The 21610-nt window shown below is 45.4% G+C and overlaps 1 protein-coding gene across 1 annotated transcript in view; it reads left to right on the forward strand.

The window, feature by feature from the left end:
* LOC138789257 (mucin-5B-like) overlaps nt 1-21610 on the forward strand; it is a 109199-nt gene that overhangs the window by 47869 nt on the left and 39720 nt on the right. The window contains exons 14-19 of the mRNA XM_069967857.1: nt 11213-11307; nt 14052-14178; nt 16809-17052; nt 17464-17516; nt 18692-18792; nt 21275-21426. Coding sequence (XP_069823958.1) covers nt 11213-11307; nt 14052-14178; nt 16809-17052; nt 17464-17516; nt 18692-18792; nt 21275-21426 — 772 coding nt within the window. The remainder of the gene's footprint in view (nt 1-11212; nt 11308-14051; nt 14179-16808; nt 17053-17463; nt 17517-18691; nt 18793-21274; nt 21427-21610) is intronic.

Here is a 21610-nt window from a genome sequence, read left to right on the forward strand (position 1 = left end):
GTCTGCAGGTGCTAATCCCCAGCTGGTGGCAGCAGCCGCGCCAGAGACTTTGTCTGTGAGAAGAGCCGTGCAGCGTGCGCTGCAAAAGATGACTGCTGATGACGATGTTGAGGCCTACTTAACTGTCTTTGAGCGTGTGGCTGAGCGAGAAAAGCTACCCTCCACTGAGTGGGCGGAAGTGATTGCGCCTTATTTAACAGGCGAACCTCAAAAGGCCTATTATGACCTCAGTGAGCAAGAGGTCAAGGACTATCCTCGGCTAAAAGCAGAGATACTCGCCCGACTAGGAGTTACTGCTGCTGTCCGTGCCCGGAGGGTCCGCAACTGGAGCTACAGTCTGGACAAGTCAGCGAGGTCCCAGATGTACGACCTGATTCATTTGGCAAGAAAGTGGTTGGAGCCAGACACCTCTACTCCTGCACAGATCCTAGAGAGGGTCGTGATGGATCGCTACCTCCGCGCACTTCCTGCTGATCTGCAACGCTTGGTGGGACAAGGCGACCCTAGGAGTGCCGACGAACTCGTCAGCCTTGTGGAGAGGTTCCAGGCGACCGAGGACTACCTCCGTGATGTTCCTGCAGCACCGTCACCTCCCCGGAGTGCCAGACCTGTGCCTTCAGCTGGTAAGAGACTTCCATCTATTGGGGGAGTGTGGAGGGGTGCTGATAGAGGGAAGAGCGCTCAGGAGGTGTCTCAGGGGCAAAAGACTGGTGGTGGTCCCCGGTGGCTAAGTGGCCCTAAAAAGGACTCCCTGCCAAGGAGACCAGGCCCTATCCAGTGCTGGAGATGCCATGAGACGGGACATATGTCTGCCCATTGCCCTCTTACCACTGAGCCCATGGAGTGTGACGCTAGCCGGCGTCAGTCGCTATTTGCGGAGCCGTCTTTTGTTGCAGTCACTGGACTAGAGACTGAACCACAAGTCTGCAACATTACTGTAAATGACTTTCCTGTTAAAGCGTTGCTGGACTCAGGAAGCCTTGTCACCCTGGTGCATGCCAGCCTGGTGACTGGGGACTTTGTGCCAAAAAGACATATGAGTGTGGTGTGCATACATGGCGATACAAAGGTTTACCCTATAGTGCTGGCTAATGTCGGGACTGAACTAGGCGCTGTACAATATGAAGTGGGTGTGGTTAAAAACCTTATGCATAATGTGATATTGGGGCGTGATTTTCCTTTGTTCTGGGCTCTATGGGGAAAACAACAATCCCCTGAAAGGAGTGAGGAGACCCCTAAGTCTATTGCATTACCCACGGTAAATGATAAAAATGTACAGGATGAAAATGATGCTTTTCCTTTGCAGGTCCTGGCTGGTGAGGAAGAGGCTCCTCCCACTGCGCAGAATGTTCCAGACTTAGAGGTGTCTAGGGATAATTTTGGTACTGCACAATTACAGGACCCCACTCTCAAAAATGCTAGAGAGCAGGTCACTGTTATGAATGGGGTACCTCAGGAACCAGAAGCTGAGAAAAAATTTCCACATTTTTCTATGACTAATGATCTCTACTATAGAGTCACTAGGATTAATGATGAGGTGGTGGAACAGCTTCTGGTGCCTAAGTCGTACCGGCGTCAGGTACTCGACATGGCCCATAATCATGTCCTTGGGGGCCACTTGGGGACAGATAAAACACAGGAGAGAGTCCTCCAGAGGTTTTATTGGCCTGCGATTTATGCTGACATAAAAAAATACTGTGAGTCGTGCCCCACATGTCAGCTTAGCGCTCCAGTGTCGCATTTTCGCAGTCCTTTGGTCCCACTCCCCATCATAGAGGTACCTTTTGACCGGATCGCAATGGACTTGGTGGGCCCCATTGTAAAGTCGGCTAGGGGACACCAGTACATTCTAGTTGTGTTGGACTACGCGACCCGCTATCCTGAGGCTGTACCCCTAAGAAACACTGCCTCTAAAACAATTGCACGGGAATTGTTTTATATGTTTTCCAGGGTGGGGATCCCCAAGGAAATCTTGACCGACCAAGGTACCCCATTTGTGTCAAAGGTAATGAAAGAGCTATGCAAACTGTTTAAAATCTCACACCTACGAACCTCTGTATATCACCCACAGACAGACGGGTTAGTGGAGAGGTTTAATAAAACCCTGAAACATATGTTAAAGAAAGTAGTGGAAAAAGATGGTCGGGATTGGGATCACTTACTACCTTACCTGATGTTTTCTATTAGGGAAGTACCCCAAGCGTCCACAGGGTTCTCTCCCTTCGAATTAGTCTATGGTCGTCACCCTAGGGGTTTGTTGGATATAGCGAAAGAGACATGGGAAAGTGAGTCCACCCCATACAAGAGTGTTATAGAGCATGTAGCACAAATGCAGGACCGTATAGCCACTGTAATGCCCCTAGTAAGGGAACACCTCCAGAGGGCGCAAGAGGGCCAAAGCAGAATTTACAATCGTTCTGCAAGAATCAGGACATTTAGCCCAGGTGACCGGGTACTCATACTTGTTCCCACGGTAGAAAGCAAATTCTTAGCAAAGTGGCAGGGTCCCTATGAAATTGTAGAGAAGATCAGTGAGGTCAACTACAAGGTACACCAACCAGGTAGAAGGAAGCCTTTTCAAGTTTATCACATAAACTTGATCAAGCCCTGGAAAGACAGGGAATCCTTGGTGGCGACAAATCCTGTTGGTCATCTGTCACCACCAATCCCTCCGGTCAGGATTGGTGACACCCTATCAGTGTCCCAGAAGCAGGAAGCTAAGGAGTTCCTGCAGAAAAATAAAAACAAGTTTTCTGACCTACCAGGGCGTACGCATCTCATTAGTCATCATATTGAAACTGAGCCTAGAAGCAGAGTAAACCTTAAGCCCTATAGGATACCAGAAGCACGGAGGGAGGCGGTATCATCCGAGGTAAAACGTATGCTTGACCTAGGAGTCATTGAGGTGTCTCAGAGCGAGTGGTCCAGCCCGATTGTGTTAATCCCAAAGCCCAATGGAACTTGGAGGTTCTGTAATGATTTTAGAAAGTTAAATGAGATCTCCAAGTTCGATGCCTACCCCATGCCCAGGGTAGATGAGTTGATAGAAAGGATGGGTAATGCCAGGTACATAACTACCCTCGATCTCACTAAGGGCTACTGGCAGATCCCACTCACTCCTAAGGCTAGAGAGAAGACTGCATTCTCCACCCCTGATGGGCTCTTCCAATACGTAGTGATGCCATTCGGGTTACATGGAGCCCCTGCCACTTTTCAGAGGTTGATGGACTTGATTCTGCGACCACATCGTGATTACTCCGCTGCCTACCTCGATGATGTGGTCATTTTTAGCCCGGATTGGGAAAGTCACCTCTGTAAGGTCCAGGCGGTGTTAGATGCCATAAGTGATGCGGGGTTAACCATCAATGCAGAGAAGTGTGCACTAGCCTTAGAGGAGGCCAAATACCTGGGCTACATTATTGGGAGGGGGTTAGTGAAACCACAACTAAATAAAATTGAGGCAATACAGAATTGGCCTCAACCCCTCACAAAGAAACAGGTCAGAGCTTTCCTGGGTATTACGGGCTATTACCGAAGGTTTGTGCCGAATTTTGCTTCAGTTGCAGCCCCACTAACTGACCTGACAAAGGGTGCGAAGTCCGCAATGGTGACATGGACTCCAGAGGCCGAGAAGGCTTTTCAAAGCCTTAAGTCTGCCCTGTGCCAACAGCCTGTGCTAGTTACCCCTGACTTTAGGCGAGAGTTTCTAGTACAGACAGATGCCTCTAACACAGGGTTAGGTGCCGTCCTCTCACAGGTCGTGAATGGCGAGGAGCACCCGGTGATGTACTTAAGTAGGAAGCTATCCCCGGCCGAGAAAAACTATGCCATAGTTGAGCGAGAGTGTCTGGCAGTGAAGTGGGCCCTCGAATCCCTGAAGTACTACTTGCTAGGCAGGAGATTCAAGTTAGTGACAGACCATGCCCCCCTAACATGGATGAAGCTTAACAAAGAAAAAAACGCAAGGGTGACTAGATGGTTTCTGTCCCTACAAAACTTCAATTTCACTGTAGAACACCGGCCAGGGAAATTACAGGCGAATGCTGACGCCCTATCAAGGGTACACTGCCTGTGGGGACAAAACGCTCAGCCCTCCGGTCTGAAGAAGAGGGGGGGGATATGTGGACATGTCACTGGAGATGTGTTCGAGGGGGTGTACATCTCACCTAGGCTGATGCGTAGTGTGAGGTGGTAAGTCCAGGAGGGATCTGTTGCTCAGCAGTGCTATGCTGCTGAGTTATTATTTATTTTTACCGGGCCTGGATTTACTGGAATGGTGGATAGGTTGGTAGTGGGATCTGCCATTCCCTCCCCCTCGATCCAGTATGGGTTTTGGGATCAGGTGAGCTCTGATCCCAATCAGCCTGAGAAGGCAAAAGGTGAGCTCAGTGTGCAGGGGAGTCTCTCAGACAGGAGTGAACAGCCTGTATGGTGTGTTCGCTGGGAGCTTGGGCTTATGCACACCCTGCAATATTACCTGCCAAGTGAAGTGACAGAGAGGTAACCTGTTGTATTAGTAAGCGCCCAGACGGGCAGGACTTTTTGTTTTGTTTATTCTCACTGCACGGTGTTGCTGTATTTACGTTGCTGGACCGTTTATGCTACAAATAAACACCAAAGCTGTTTTTAAGTCCAAGTTTGCTGCCTGAACTGTGTCCTAACACACCATCCCCCGGGAAGATCCCTACACTGAGGAGACTAATTCAAGGTCTCACCCTAACAGGGGTGACATCACACATCTTGATATTCACAGAAAACCTGGATACAAGGGATTATAGGAGTAATAATACCTTGTATCCTGGTCTATTCTGTGATTTTATTTGTTATTGTTATCTTAACCAGATTTGTTACAAACTTTCTCAAAGTTCGGTTCGGTCCCAATCTGAACTTTTCCAATAGTTCGTAATGAAACTGGTTTGTAACGGTTCGGTTCGCTCATCCTAATTGTTATGTAAAGGGAACCTTACATCTTCTGATAGCATGTCATGATATTGTGTTGAATTGATTTTATGAGAAACTAAATAAAAGGTAAAGGGAAGGCAATTCAGGTTCCCAACTGCTGACACTGTGTGATAGTCATTCAGCAGGGATGGGAGGGAAAGAGGAGGCAATCCAGCTTGTTGTTTTTGAGGTGTTTAGAAAAGCCTCTTTTAAACCAGAGAAAAAAAACATTTTTGGACATTTTGGAGGCACAGATAGGTATATAGTCGTGCCTTGGATTACGAGCATTATTTGTTCCGGAGGCCGTGCTTGTAATCCAAATGCACTCTTATACCAAAGCAAATTTTCCCATAAGAAATCAAGACATGTAGAAAATTGGTTCCACACCCCAAAAATAATAATTTTTTTTATTCTGAATAAAATGTAAAGCTAATAAAACAAACATTTTAAAACAGCTAAATATGTGATTACTGTACAGTATAGCAATCATCATGTGGAGTATAATGTATAGCAGTCATGTCAAACTCTGGCCCGCGGGCCAAATCTGGCCCTTGGTGCCATTATCTTTGGCCCGCCAGGCAATTTAGAGTTTGAATTACATCTGGCCTGCCATGGTTCTAATATAATAGACTATGGGGGAGGGCTGGCTACTATATGAGACAATGGGAAGGGCTGTCTACTATATAAGACTATTGGGGAGGGCTGGCTACTATATGAGACTATTGGGGAGGGCTGGCTACTATATGAGACTATTGGGGAGGGCTGGCTACTAAATAAGAGACTATGGGGAGGGCTGGCTACTATATGAGACTGAGGGAAGGATGGCTACTATATGGGACATGTGGGGGGCTATCTACTATTTGGACACTAATGGAAGGGCTGGCTAATATGTGGGGCAATTTTGGTTGGGTTGGCTATTACATGGGTTGGGGTTTAATCATGGCATAGCAATATATCATGTCATTTATCATAGTGCACAGCAATATGAGACTCACACCACTGATAGTGCCAGGAATGCTGCATGCTTCTCTGAAAGTGCCAGGCCCACGTAATTCGCGCCTCAATAATTATCAAGGTTGGCCCGCGACTTTGTCCAATATTTTAATTTTTGCCCACTGTGAGTCAGGGTGGGGAAGGTAGGGACAAGACATGACAGTGAGCCCTGAAACTGAACCCACCAACTGTCCCTACCTACTTGCCACGCATGGCCCTAATTGGCCGGGGACAACCATGGAGTTGGTCCCTACGCTGAGTAGGTGAACACACAGAACGGAGACGGACAAACAAAACACAATGGAGGATAGTCAGATAGCCGAGTCAAAACCAAACGGACAACGCAGTACAAAATCAGAAAGAGAGCGGATAGTCAAATGTCAAGCAAGAGGTCAGATCACGGGCAGAGCAATAGCAAGGGTATAAGGACAGGGACCACTGGGAAAGGAGCAGGTGAGCTGGGACTAGTGTGAACTAATAGCCAGCAGGGAAATGAGGAGCTGGCTGCTTTTTATCCAGGATAAGAGACTAGGTTTACGAAAGACATCATTTACAAAGTGCTGAAAAACTGCCGGCGCGTTACTTAACCCAAAGAGCATGACTAGGTATTCAAAATGACCTTCAGGGGTATTAAAGGGAGTTTTCCATTCATCCCCATCTTTTATTCGAATCAGATTGTAGGCCCCACGAAGATCAATTTTGGAGAACCACTGAGCACCCACAAACTGATTAAACAGATCCGGAATAAGAGGAAGGGGGTGCTGGTTCTTAATGGTGATCTTATTAAGTTTACGGTAATATATGCAGGGTCTAAGTCCATAATCTTTCTTCCCCACAAAAAAGAAGCCAGCACCTAAGGGAGAGCAAGAGGGACGAATATGACCTTTGTGAAGACTATCCTGGATGTATTCTCGCATGGCCTCCCTCTCGGGTCTGGACAAATTAAAAATCCTCCCCTTAGGATACTTGGACCCTGGAATCAAATCAATAGCACAATCGTACGGACGGTGCGGCGGTAACACTTGTGCTGCTTTTTCATCAAAAAACATCACTAAAGTCAGACAAAAACTCAGGAAGCTACCCCTCCTTAGAAGAGCACTCTGTTAAATGTAACGTTACGCAATGGGAGGCACATCCCAGCCCCCATTGAACCAATTCCCTGGTGGACCAATAAAACATGGGGTTATGTTGTGCCAACCAAGGCAACCCCAAAATAATATCCGACGAAAATTGTCCATAACCAAAAAATCCAAAGACTCAAAATGTATAGACCCCACCCGCACTTCCAGAGAGGCAGTGATATATTTCACCCTACCCTGAGCCAATGGGGGGAAATCTGCTCCAGTAATACTCAGCGGGCATTTAAGCTGAAGTGGACATACCCCCAGAGTGGACCAGAAGCCAGAATTAATAAAATTAGCTGATGCCCTGGAATCCACCTGGGCAAACCCAGAAATACATTTCTCACCCAAAAATAACGAAATGGGCACCATTAATTTATTTTTACTATCGAGCAGTACCTGTGTGCCTTAATGACTCCCTCTACAATCATTCAGGCGCTGGAGTTTTCCGGCAGTGACCCGGGTCTGGAGGTCCATTCCCATACATGATGTCCGGCCTTGCCACAATATAAGCACAGGTTGTGCTGTAGTCGGTGGGCCCGTCTGATCTTCGCATCTGTCGCTCCGATTTGCATAGGCTCCTCTTGGGGTATTGACAGAGCAGAAGGAGACTTAGGAGAGGAAACAACAGAGGATGGGTGTTTGAAAGACTCAGGGGTTCCCTTTTCCCTACGTCTGTCCCGCACCCGTCTTTCTACCCTTATGGCTAGGGTCATGGTCATAGCAGTATTCTTCTACTGGCCTCTTTCCCTGACGTAAAGAGGTCAACCGACGCTCGGCCACAGCACTCCGGTCGTAGTCATCATACAAAAGCCCAAGGGCTGAAAAAAAATAATCAACCGAAGTTAATTCAAAAGCATTAGGAGGAAGGGAAAATGCCCACTCCTGCGGAGGACCTTGCAGAAGGGACATGACAATTCCCACCCTTTAACTTTTGTCCCCAGAAGAACAAGGACGGAGCCTAAAAAATAACTTACACCCATCTCTGAAGGACCTGAAATCCTTCCTATCTCCCTTAAATTTTTCAGGGAGTTGTACAGGTGGTTCTGGTGGTGCGGGGGTTGTCATAGTCACCTGTCGGGGTGCAGCCTCCTGTTCCTGGACTCGCTCAGCAAGGCTCTGAACCAAAGTGTTCAGATTTTGCATCTGCTCTACCAGCGTTTTATGGTATCCATGATACAAAACCTAGTTTAGGGCTGGCTATTCTGTCAGGGTGGGGCAGGTAGGGACAAGACACGACAGTGAGCCCTCAAACTGAACCCATCAACTGTCCCTACCTACTTGCCATGCATGGCCCTAAATGGCCGGGGACAACCATGGAGTTGGTCCCTACGCTGAGTAGGTGAACACACAGAACGGAGACGGACAAACAAAACACAATGGAGGATAGTCAGCTAGCCGAGTCAAAACCAAACGGACAACGCAGTACAAAATCAGAAAGAGAGCGGATAGTCAGATGTCAAGAAAGAGGCCAGAACACGGGCAGAGCAATAGCAAGGGTATAAGGACAGGGACCACTGGAAAAGGAGCAGGTGAGCTGGGACTAGTGTGAACTAATAGCCAGCAGGGAAATGAGGAGCTGGCTGCTTTTTATCCAGGATAAGAGACTAGGTCCAGCAGCTGATTGGAGCAGTCCTGATCCCAGCACCAAGTTCAGCTGGACAGACCTAGCAGTGCAGTAACCCTTGCACTGCCAGAAGTCTGACAGGTAAGGCAGGTGTGGCTGAAAAGTAAAACACAATTCAGACACAATTCAGTGCAAACAACAAACTCCGCACCTCCTTGGCTGCCTGGCACGGACCGAGGAGCGCAAAGTCACATTCCTAACACTGTGTATTTGAGTTTGACACCCCTGATGTATAGTAAGTGCATAAACCTGAAAAAACTCTGCAGATCCATATAATGCAGTAGCGTAGTGCACCAGGCTAGAATAGAGAACCAGGGCTGCTGTCATAGGTCTGTGTAGTCACATGACAGCAGAGGGGAAGTGAGAATCAGGAAATCAGCAAGTGAGAATCACAGAGCTGTGCAGGAGGACAATGACCGAAATCTCTCTATAGAGCAGTGTTAATGGCTGAGTGTAAGTGCAGACACTTATAGCAGGAATGGAGAGGAATGGAGCTATAGATCACCCTGTGCAGATCATGCCGCTCTCCCGCTCCCTGTCTCACCCAGTACTGGGAGCTCTTAGGGTACAAACCCACACACCGTATACGCAGCAGATACGCAACAAATACGCAGCAGATTTGATGGTGCAGATTTGATGCTGTGTTCAGTTATTTAGTTATCTAATCTGCTGCGTATTTGCTGCGTATTTGCTGCGTATCGCAGCAGTAAATACGCTGCGTGGGTTTATACCCTTAAACCAAAGTAATGCTCTTAGACCAAGTTAAAATTTTAAAAATGTGATCTCTTCTTGCAAAATGCTCTCAATCATCCAAGTTACTCTTAAATCAAGGTACCACCACTGTGTGTGTGTGTGTGTGTATATACAGCACACAGCAGCCATTCACAGCTCAGCTTTCAGCTCTGGTAGAATAAAAGCTGAGCTGTGATTGGTTGCTGTTGTCAGTTTACACCAGGCGTATATTTAGACTCTTTCATAAATCTCCCCCATTGTGTCTGCTATCTAACAGTGTCAGCTGTTTGAGATGTGAATTGCAACTGACAGATTCCCTTTAAGGCTGGGTTCACACTATATATATTTCAGTCAGTATTGTGGTCCTCATATTGCAACCAAAACCAGGAGTGGATTAAAAACACAGAAAGGCTCTGTTCACACAATGTTGAAATTGAGTGGATGGCCGCCATATAACGGTAAATAACTGCGATTATTTCAATATAACAGCCGTTGTTTTAAAATAACAGCAAATATTTGCCGATAAATGGCGGCCATCCACTCAATTACAACATTGTGTGAACAGATCCTTTCTGTGTTTTCAATCCACTCCTGGTTTTGGTGGCAATATGAGGACCACAATACTGACTGAAATATACGTAGTGTGAACCCAGCCTAAGAGTGGAAAGATCAGCGGGAACAGACTGTGAACTGGACAATAGAGCTATAATGTAAATAATGCAGATTTGTGGATTTAAAGCATAGGGTATATGTGCAGAGCTGGAAGTGTACAATTCAGAGCTGTGTGTGTGTTTGTACGATGCTGTGCTGTGTTAAATAGACAGTACAGGTGTTTTGCTAAGATAACCTGCTCATGTCCTTCCTCAGGTAGCAGGCAGAGTCTGGCTCCTCCTCTCACCCATGTGACTGATCTCATGGGCATGATATCAACTTAGGCCCCTAAACCTATAGGTTGCCCCATGGATCCAAATTTGCAATAGCCCAGTGAGTTGTCTTTTACATATCGGGGGACTGTCTTCACATGGGCACATGGACTGTGATCACATGGGCATGACATCATCGTGGGCCCCTAAACCTATAGGTTGCCCCATGGATCCAAATTTGCAATAGCCCAGTGAGTTGTCTTTTACATATCAGGGGACTGTCCTCACATGGGCACATGGACTGTGATCACATGGGCATGACATCATCGTGTGCCCCTAAACCTATAGGTTGCCCCATGGATACAAATTTGCTATAGCCCATGTGAGTTTTCTTTTACATATCAGGGGACTGTCCTCACATGGGAAAGAACAGAAGTCAGGAGTCAATGGTTGCTGCACCCTCACTGTTAGCCACCAGCATTGAGCCTTTCTGGTGGGGAGGTCTGATGAAACCATTTGCTGTGGCCTGCACAGGTGACTGAGGCAACTAACTTGACAAATAAGTGTATTTTGGAAGGGAGTATAGCAGGTGGTACCTCACGGACAGTGCTACTCTGACTATTGTGACACTAAGTGAGGACCCACACCCTCTCCTACCAAAATGTACTGGTTTGTATAGTTCTTTTATCCATTTGATTCATCCATCAGCCCTAGTTTCTAATGCTGAGATATCGTTTTGTTCTCATTTATGTGTTATTCATCTATGCTTGTATTCCTGCTGTTCTGCACTGCTAGTCCTGGGGAATGTTAGAGGTGAAAAAGCAACCAGACAGCATTGTTTCAGGCCCCAGGACTGCTACTTTTTCTATTTTCTAATGTCATACAATCTTTTTAAATTCATTATCATAAAAAACTATTTCTTAATATTTTTTTAGCGGAATATGCAGAACACTGGTGCCCACGTCTGCTGGATATTAATGGTGTCTTTGCTCCCTGCCATGAAGAAGTGAATCCAAAAAAAGCCTTTAAGGTGAAAAGGACATACATATGCAGAAAACAGCATCATGATAGATAGATATATAGATATCATCACTGAGTGTTCCAATAGTCAATTAAAAAATACCTTTTATTATATCACTTAAAACACCAAACACATTATTGCACAGCCATCACCTTTGCACTTTGTGCCACCACTTCTTTTCCCACAGGAGAGTCTATTTGGGCGCTATTCAGACCTTGTAGCGTGTTTTTGGCACCCAAAATGTCCTCTTCTTGTATGTTAGACAGTATATATTATTTCAGCACATAAAAGTCTGTTTGGGTACTGTTCAGACCTAGTTGCATTTTTGATGCGTTTTTTTGTCTGTCCATGCGTTTTTTGCACCCAACTCTTCCTCCTATTGCACAGCCATCATCAGAGCTATGCACCAGCACACAACAAACATCCCAGAGCTCCAAAATTAAAGAAGCAGCAAGGCCCATGATGAGAGGCTGCGGAAACGCGTTGGGACGGACCATGAGAATACTGAAGTGAACCCCATGAACAAGGGAAGTAATATATCTTCAGCAAAAAAATATTTTCTTGTTTGAATTTTTGTATATGGAAAATTGGGACACTAAGTAGTGACTATAAGGCTAGGTTCACACTGCGTTTTCAGCATCCGTTTAACGCATCCGTTTTTTGAAAAAAACGCATAAAAAACGGATTGCAAAAAACGGATTCATTTGTGTGCATCCGTTTTTCCATTGACTTCCATTATAAAAAAAAACGGATCCGTTTTTTTTGACGGACCAAAACGGACAAAAAAACGTTGCTGACCCTATTTTTCTGGACGTTAAAAAAAACGGATCCGTTAAACGGATGCTGAAAACGCAGTGTGAACCTAGCCTAACCGTGACACTAAAGTGCAATAGAAAAGAGACTGTGACCATCATATGAGTGCAATATGAAATAAAATGTGCAATATGGGAACACAGCTGGAAAGTACATACGGATAATAATCACTACTAATGGTTATATATAATGTATAATATGCAATAGGAGGAAGAGTTGGGTGCAAAAAACGCATGGACAGACAAAAAACGCATCAAAAACGCAACTAGGTCTGAACAGTACCCAAACAGACTTTTATGTGCTGAAATAATATATACTGTCTAACATACAAGAAGAGGACATTTTGGGTGCCAAAAACACGCTACAAGGTCTGAATAGCGCCCAAATAGACTCTCCTGTGGGAAAAGAAGTGGTGGCACAAAGTGCAAAGGTGATGGCTGTGCAATAATGTGTTTGGTGTTTTAAGTGATATAATAAAAGGTATTTTTTAATTGACTATTGGAACACTCAGTGATGATATGAAATTAACATAGTCCTTTATATTAATCTACATTCATAGACGGTAGATAGATAGATAGATAGATAGATAGATAGATAGTAAAGATGAGCGAATACGATTCGATCGAGATGGTATTCAATCGAATATTGCGGTATTCGAAAGATTCGAATTCAATCGAGTAGTGTGGCGAATACGCGGGAAACTTTCGAAAGCCCTCCCAATGCAGTTGGCGCTTTTTTAATCCAATCACCATGCAGGGAGGCCGTGAGGGACCCTGGGAAAACGCACGCAGCGTGAAAACTGCATCTACCCTCATTGGATGGCTGAACCACATGACCTCAAATCTTAAATACTTGGCTCCCGCCTCTCGATCACAGATGCACTTTCAACCTAGCCAGGAAAAGATCTTGGAGCAGGGAGAGATAGGTTTTAGTAACGTTTTGGTTAGGCATGCTTACTACAGAACCTAAAAGTCCTTTCCAGGGCTAAGATCCAGCGAAAAAGTCATATCTGAATCCAAAGCACTTCTCAGTGCTAAGACATAGATGATATAACAGCAGCATCAGCATCAGCAGCTGTATTCATTCCAGTACTCTGTGTGTACAAGTGTCTTGTAGTGTCCCTGGTTTAGCCCGTTAACGTTATACATACTGTTCCAGTATCCCAGTAAGGGCACCTGATATATACTGTTCCAGTAGCCCAGTAAGGGCACCTGATATATACTGTTCCAGTAGCCCAGTAAGGGCACCTGATATATACTGTTCCAGTAGCCCAGTAGGGGCACCTGATATATACTGTTCCAATAGCCCACTAAGGGCACCTGATATATACTGTTCCAGTAGCCCAGTAAAAGGCACGTTATACATACTGTTCCAGTAGCCCAGTAAGGGCACCTGATATATACTGTTCCAGTAACGTTCGTACAGCGTGATACGCGCAAATAAAATGACGCTCTGCGGATGCACATTGGAATCATGTATGTAACGCTGCGCAAGAAATACGAAGGAAATGTGTGAACATTGCCGTAAACGTTCGTAAAACGTTCACAAATATTTTTCCTACGCAACTGCAGAGAGTAGCATTATACTGCGATTTTGGGGTGTTGGGTGCACCCAGACATCCTCCCTCTAATGTGCCAGTGTCACTCCGGAGGTGTTGGCATCATTTAGGGAGTGTTCATGGGGGACTTGGTGACCTCCAAGTGGTCGAATTTAGATTTCCAAGTGCCAAGAATTTTTTTCCCATAGACTATAATGGGATCGAATATTTGTTCGAATAGTCGAATCTCGGTGCCTATTCGATTTGAATTCTCAAAAGTCGAATATTTCACTACTCGCTCATCTCTAATAGATAGATAGATAGATAGATAGATAGATAGATAGATAGATAGATAGATATTATAAGTAATCATCAAGCCTTGTCTTCTCCCTGACTCTTTTAGGACTGCATATATGATGTATGTAACTCAGAAGAAAGTGAGAAAGCATTGTGTTCTTGTCTTGAAGACTATGCAAATGAATGTAGGAGTCTAAATGTATCTCTGACAGACTGGAGAGATAATATTTGTGGTAAGCATTTTTTTAAGACACAAATCTAATCTTCAAGGGATACTCAGATATATTGCTGACCTTCCATACAACATAACCAACATCTTATTCTTACCTCGTCAAGCTTGTCCTGTGTCCTCCCCCTGTGCCTCCGTTACTATGTGCTGAACTCGTCTCGGCAGTGATAGCCTGATTAGCCAATCACTAGGCGCAGGACTGTCCTGTCCTGTTTGGCAAAGCGGGCTGTCACTCCTAAAACTAGTCCGCCTTGGAAGTAGTGGCTGCAGCGATCAGTAGGGGACACTGCAGGAGGACACAGGGGGAGTGTGCATACCACCCAACTGTCCCAGATCCACCTCAGTTACACAGGAAGAGCAGGAGACATCAGCTTCCTGCTCTGCTAAACCTCTTGTGGCTGAAGGCGTCGTTCTGCCTCCAGCCACAAGAGGCTGCTCTCTCCACCGTAGCTCCAGCACATGTACACAGTACACAGTACACAGAGCAGGGAGAAGATATGCTGGAGGACACAGCAGCTCAGCTACAGAGGTAAGTAAATGGCTTTTTTTTGTTTTTTACTGTACAGGGGGCAATGGCTACCTTGGGGGGGGGCTTACTACCAGGGGGCAATGGTTACCTTGGGGGGGCTTACTACCAGGCGGCAATGGCTACCTTGGGAGGGGGGGAGGACTTACTACCAGGGGGCAATGGTTACCTCAGCGGGGGCTTACTACCACCAGGGGGCAATGGCTAACTCGGGGGGGGGGGGTTACTACAAGGGGGCAATGGCTACCAGGGGGCAATGGCTACCTCGGGGGGGGGGGGGTTACTACCAGGGGGCAATGGCTACCTCAGGAGGGGGGGCTTACTGCCAGGGGGCAATGGTTACCTCAGGGGGGGTTTTACTACCAGGGGGCAATGGCAGCTGCATACTGCTCCACAACTATAACCCCCCAGCATGTCCTGATAGCTGCATACTGCTCCACCACTACAACTCCCAGCATGTCCTGACAGCTGCATCCTGCTCCACAGATACAACCCTTAGCATGTCCTGACAGCTGCATACTGCTCCACAACCCCTAGCATGTCCTGACAGCTGCATACTGCTCCACCACTACAACTCACAGCATGTCCTGACAGCTGCATACTGCTCCACAACTACAACCCCCTGCATGTCCTGACAGCTGCATACTGCTCCACAACCCCAACCTACAACCCCTACAGCCCTCCAGATGTTGCAAAACTACAACTCCCATCAGGCCTGGATATTTTAAGCTTTGTCTGTCCAGGCATGATGGGAATAATAGTTTTTCAACAGCTGGAGGACTGCGAGCCTGACACAGACAATGCTCTGTGAGCTGCAGCTGCTGCCTGTTACATGTTATATATACTGGTACACTGAATACAGCTCAGACTGTACAGCACAGGACTGGATATAGGTTCTCTATACTGATACACTGTATACAGGACTGGATATAGGTTCTCTATACTGATACCCTGTATACAGGACTGGTTATAGGACTGCTGTGACGTCACACAGTCTCCAGTGACTGATCAATCTGTTCGGCAGAGGTGAGCACGCTACCGGCCGGAGCGCGCCATCTGCCAGAAGAAAAACAAGATATACCCACCAATACCTACAACAAGTGGATACAACTTTGTTCATCAACCAGCTTCATTGCCAGTGGATCGCTATTTACCTACAGACCACCGATGTGGATACCGATATTCTCTGCCACCTGCAACTTCATCACCTTAATCTTGAAGTTATCAGCCCACGTCTAGGAACAGGTCAGTTTTGCGATACCAGTAACAATATATATACGCGACAGTGGTATATTCCTCAGTTAATCATATTCACAATACTCAATCATATTGCTAGTAATCACATTGTATCTTTACAGCAAGGTTTCTCATAACAAAGCAATAACCTGCACTCACCTCCCTGGCTCCAACACCAATGTTGGTATCATACTGCTCCGTCCACGCTGTGCAGCCATTTCTAGATTCAGGGGTCATTACATTGCAGGCCCATCCAGCCAATCAGCAACTGCAGCGGTGCCCTGCTTAGGGTATCTGCAATGTCATGAGTCATGACCCCCGAACCCCTTGAAGCAGCCACAGAGCAAGGACGGATCAGTGCAATAATGAAGCCGAAGTCAGGGAAATGAGTATAGGTCACTCTTGTAAATCTTCCTCTCCCTAGGCATATACAGTAATTTTAATCTATCCTGTCCAGTCAACCCCTTTTATTGGTAATTTTTTAGAAATGTATTAACAACATTCAAAGTGAATGAATAGAAGAGAAATCTAAATGGAATCACTTGATGGTGTGACCTCCCTTTGTCTTTAGAACAGCTTTGGTTCTTCTAGGTACAGTTATCACAGTTTGGGTAGGTTGTTCCAAACGTCCTGGCTTGTCTGCGTCTTCAAGTCTTTCTGTCTCTTTATGTAATCCCAGACAGAGTTGATGATGTTGAGATCAGGACTCTGTGAACTCTTCAAGGACTTCATCTTCTTTATTACATTGATGGTAGTTCTTAAAAGCACTGGCTGTATATTTGGGGTCACTGTACCGATGGAAGGCATTTGTCACACCTGCCTAAACTTTTTGCACAGTACTGCATATATTCAATTTCCTGCTTTCCCAACAGATCCTGACTGTCCTGAAACCATGGTGTTTTCAACGAACCCAAGGCCATGCAATATTTCCTGCAGCAGCTTAGCACAACCAGACCTTTTGTGTAATTTCAGAGCTGATCCGGGAGAAGGCTGCACCTGTCCAGAAGGAACTTATCTGGCAAATGGAAAATGTGTGCAGCCAGAGGATTGCCCTTGCGACTTCCAGGGGACCACTGTTCAAGCGCATCAAACATTTGAAACACATGGCATCTTGTGGTAAGGCTTTGGGGATCAGGAATCAGTCACAGCTACACTACTGTAGTTAGTTATTAACCATTGTAACGCCCCTTTAATATGACCACAACATGGGCAGTTTTATGTCTATATAATGGTGACATTGAGTCTAAATACCACCTGTATTAAGATTGGGCGGTTGGGATAGAGAGAACGCCTAAAGACTCATGCTTACGGACATATTTCAGTGAGGTTTTTTTTTAATTGTTATTCAAAAATAGAGCATGACATCTCTGCTGTATCTTTATGTGCCTCAAATATTATAATAACACACTTCTTTACAGCCTGTTCGGCAGTGCAGAGAGACTGAATGTAGTAACTATAAAGTGTATGACATGACCATTTTTAATTTAGGTGGAACTAGATATGCAACTTTTTTCTTTTATTTTGCAGCAAATGTATACGTGGAGTTCTGGAATGTCCATTAACAGACAAGGAGATTATTGGTATGTGTTAGGGAAAAACTGTCAACTATGATAAGCTCTAGAGGCTCTCAAATAAACCTGCTACAACGTATTGTACTTGGATGAAGTTCCAATGCGAAACTAGCATTTTTGTTTTGTGCGGCTGGTGTTACATATATAGTTTCTAGGGGAAATGTTTGAAAAGGGGAAAGGGAATTTATATATATTTGCAAAAACTTTTTTTTAAGTATAAACTTTTTTAGTTCCCCCAGTCATTTATACATATGTACTGCATTAAAATTTTAGATCTGCACACTGTTTATACAGTTAAAGCTTACTAAAATACGACCCATACATTAAAGAGGACCTGTCACCCCCCGTGCCGGAGTGACAGGCTCCCGACCCCCGTTCGATCCCCCTATACATACCTCATCGTGCCGGGTCCCGCTTCCTGAGCCGGTCGAGTGACTGAGATTTCAGCGCCCGAAGCACGACGAGTGCGCTCACAGGAGAGTCAGATGCTCGTAGAGAATGAATGGGGAGTCCGATGCTCTGTCATTCTCTATGGGCATCAGACTCTCCTGTGAGCGCGCGCGCCGGGCTTTGGGCGCTGAAATCTCAGTCACCCGACCGGCTCAGGAAGCGGGACCCGGCGCGATGAGGTAAGTATAGGGGGATCTAACGGGAGTCTGGAGCCTGTCACTCCGGCACAGGGGTAGACAGGTTTCCCATATCACTTTCTTACCGATATCTGGAAGCTGCCAGTGTCCTGTAGCTCCTCTAGCTGCAATGTCACGTACCCGGCTGATGGACTACCAAATCAGCCAATCAGTCACTGGGTCAGGACACTGCTGCAGTCACTGACTGGCAATTCACTGAGTGAGCAATTCATCAGTCAGTCCATGATGTTGCAGCTGGAGGAATCGATCCCATAATGTACACGGAAGCTGTCCAAAAATGACTTCAGGCGGCTGTTGGAGAGACCTGAGTGCAGTGCTATGGGGGCATGAGGACTGGTAAGTATACATTGTTAATAATGTCTCCCCCCCCCAGCTGTCATTCGTTTCACAGGATGTCTCCTTTACATTTTCAAAGGGAAATGAAACTTAATGGATATTTTCTTTTATTCAAGGTTATTGTATTAATAAATTGCTTATTTTGTCCGAAATATCTTTTAAAAAACCATTTTGATAATGTATTGCTTTGTTACTTTTTAGCGTGCCATCCACCCATGTATTACTACAACTGCAGTTCTCCTGATCCAGACACAGTGGGCTCTCAGTGTCAGAAAAGCTGCAAAACTCAGGACATGAAATGCGTAAGAAATAAAACCTATATTACACCACAATTTGCTAAGCTGGTAAAAATGTATTTTAAATACTCCTTACCTTGGACACGGAAAAGGTGTGGAAAAGGTGTTTGACCGGGTCCATTGGGATTATCTCAACTAAACTCTACCTAAATTTGCCATTACAGGTCCCCTCTTGAAAGCATCCATAATGGTTTTATACACTTCCCCCTCTGCTCAATTTATTCTTCTGGTGTGTTATCCTCCCAGTTTAGGTTATGCAAATTGAGTATGGTAAATTTTACAGCACTCTTGTTTGATACAGTATCTAACAAGGATATTTCTAAATGGGCTATTTCACAGATAGGTAGGGTCTTGACAGGCAAGAGAAGAAGGGAAGGATTTGATTTCATTTGATACTCATGTTTCCCTAAATTTATACCTGAATACCTCGCCGAGCACCCCAGTGTCCTCCTAGCTTCTCCCCGCTTACCACAGTCATCGCTGAAGCCATTTCTGAAGTGACAAGCAACTCAGCCAATCAGTGGCCATGGCGCTGTCTTGTCTTGATTAGTGATTGGCTAAGTAGCCTGCCACTTCAGAGATATGTCAGAAGTGCCAGTGGCAGCTGCAGTGAGCAGGGAGAAGCCAGAAGGACACCAGGGAGAATGGGCAGGTAAGTATAGCTTTATTACTTTCTTTAAAGGGAACCTGTCCCCCCCCTGTGCCGGGGTGACAGGCTCCCGACCCCGTTAGAGCACCCTATACTCACCTAATCCCGCCGTGTCCTGCTTCTGGAGATGGTCGGGTGATGGAGATATCAGCCGCTGCAGCCCGGCACGCGTGCTCCTCAGATGAGTCCAACACTCATAGAGAATGACGGAGCGCTCGACTTTCCTGTCATTCTCTATGGGTGTTGGACTCATCTGAGGAGCGCGCGCTGGGCTGCAGCGGCTGATATCTCCGTCACCCGACCATCTCCAGAAGCGGGATTAGGTGAGTATAGGGTGCTCTAACGGGGGGTCAGGAGCCTGTCACCCCGGCACGGGGGATGACAGGTCCTCTTTAACACAGCAAGGACTGCACAGACCCTACTAACAATGTCAGTGCAGAATTTGATTTTTGATATAACCTGTAAGCTTTTATTGATGCATGAACTTTATTCGCTCTGCATTTGACTCTTGGTGGATGAAGATGTTGTATGCAGCCCTAGGGCTGCCAGGAAAACGTGGCTACAGCCTATGGTTGTATCCATACTTTTCACGACTCCTTAGGATTGCATCCAACTTCACCTGAACCCGAACGCTCTGCAAATTTGCACAACACTACTCATCACTGAACACTACCAAATCAAGTGCAATAATTTTTATTGCCATTTTAGTAAAGTGACTCTGTACCCACAATCTGACCCCCCCAAACTGCTTGTACCTTCGGATAGCTGCTTTTAATCCAAGATCTGTCCTGGGGTCCGTTCGGCAGGTGATTGTCATAAAAAACAACTTTTAAACTGGCAGCCCTGGGCCCTTTGGCCGTGGCTTAGTTTGTGTATGCATTAGGCTAGCACAACCTCTCCGTCCCTCCTCCCCACCCTCTTCACCATGTTTCCCATTCCTCTGCAGTGAAAACTACACAGGTGCCTTAACGATCCAGCCCATGGGCTGTGCTGACACAGCTGATGAATAGGAGACAATCTGCCTGGAGCATTCCTAATGATGAGGAGAGTGGGGAGGAGGGACAGAGAGGTTGTGCCAGCCTAATGCATACACAATGTAAGCCAAGGCCAGAGACCACGGGGCTGACTGTTTAAAAGTTGTTTTTTAGGACAATAACCGCATCACCGCATGGGTACAGAGTCACTTTAAAGTGTCACTGTTGTTAAAACTTTCAAAATCTAAATTACCAGTAGATGTTATATAAAGCAAGTTTGCAATATACATTCATTATTTTTGTTGTTGTTGTTGTTGTTATCATGCCATAAAACAAAGCTGAACTTACCAGGAATCCTGGTCCAGTCTCCTGAAGGCAGATTTTTAGACTTGTGCTGATTGAAAAAAAAAAAAAAAAAACAGACTAAACACATGAAGTCTGACCAGTACAGAGTTTGACGCCTCAATGTGTGCATCAATCACATAACTGCTTTCCCTATGAGTGCTCAGATGGCCCTGGTACACAGGACTTCCTGTTTTCTGACTCTTTGAAGAAAAAGAGTCAGAAAACAGGAAGTGCTGTGTTTTCCATAACTAAATAATAATAATAATAATAATAATAATAATGAATGTATATTTCAAACTTGCTTTATATCACATCTACTGCTGATTTAGATTTTGAGAGTTATAACGACAGTGACACTTTAAGGTTAGATTTAAATTAAGTTTCCAATCACACAAATTTTTTCAACCTCTACATCCTGACTTTAAATTCTAGCTATTAAAAGGTGTATAACTATCCTAACACCACTAACATTTGCTGCTTTTTTTTCTCTTTTGCCTTTTATTATGATAATCCTCTGCAGTATAGCCAAGAATGCGTCCCAGGATGTGTTTGTCCTAAAGGTTTAGTGTATGACGACAATGGTGACTGCATCCCTGAAAGTGAATGCCCATGTGTATATGGAGGGAAGTTTCATGAAGAAGGATCGAAAATTAACAAATCCTGCAATACATGGTATTACACTTCTTACATTATATTTCTTAATAAGCAGAAAGTTATCAGCACACCCTATTGTTGAATTTTACAATGTAACTACAATGAGTAGGCAATATTTGATTAACATAGTAATAATTTAAAAAAATTAGCTTTCTCCACCATTGATAGCCATTGCCATTCCAACTGGGATGGCTCAGAATTT

The sequence above is a fragment of the Dendropsophus ebraccatus genome, chromosome 4 (genome assembly GCF_027789765.1).
Source record: "Dendropsophus ebraccatus isolate aDenEbr1 chromosome 4, aDenEbr1.pat, whole genome shotgun sequence".
Taxonomy (NCBI): domain Eukaryota; kingdom Metazoa; phylum Chordata; class Amphibia; order Anura; family Hylidae; genus Dendropsophus; species Dendropsophus ebraccatus.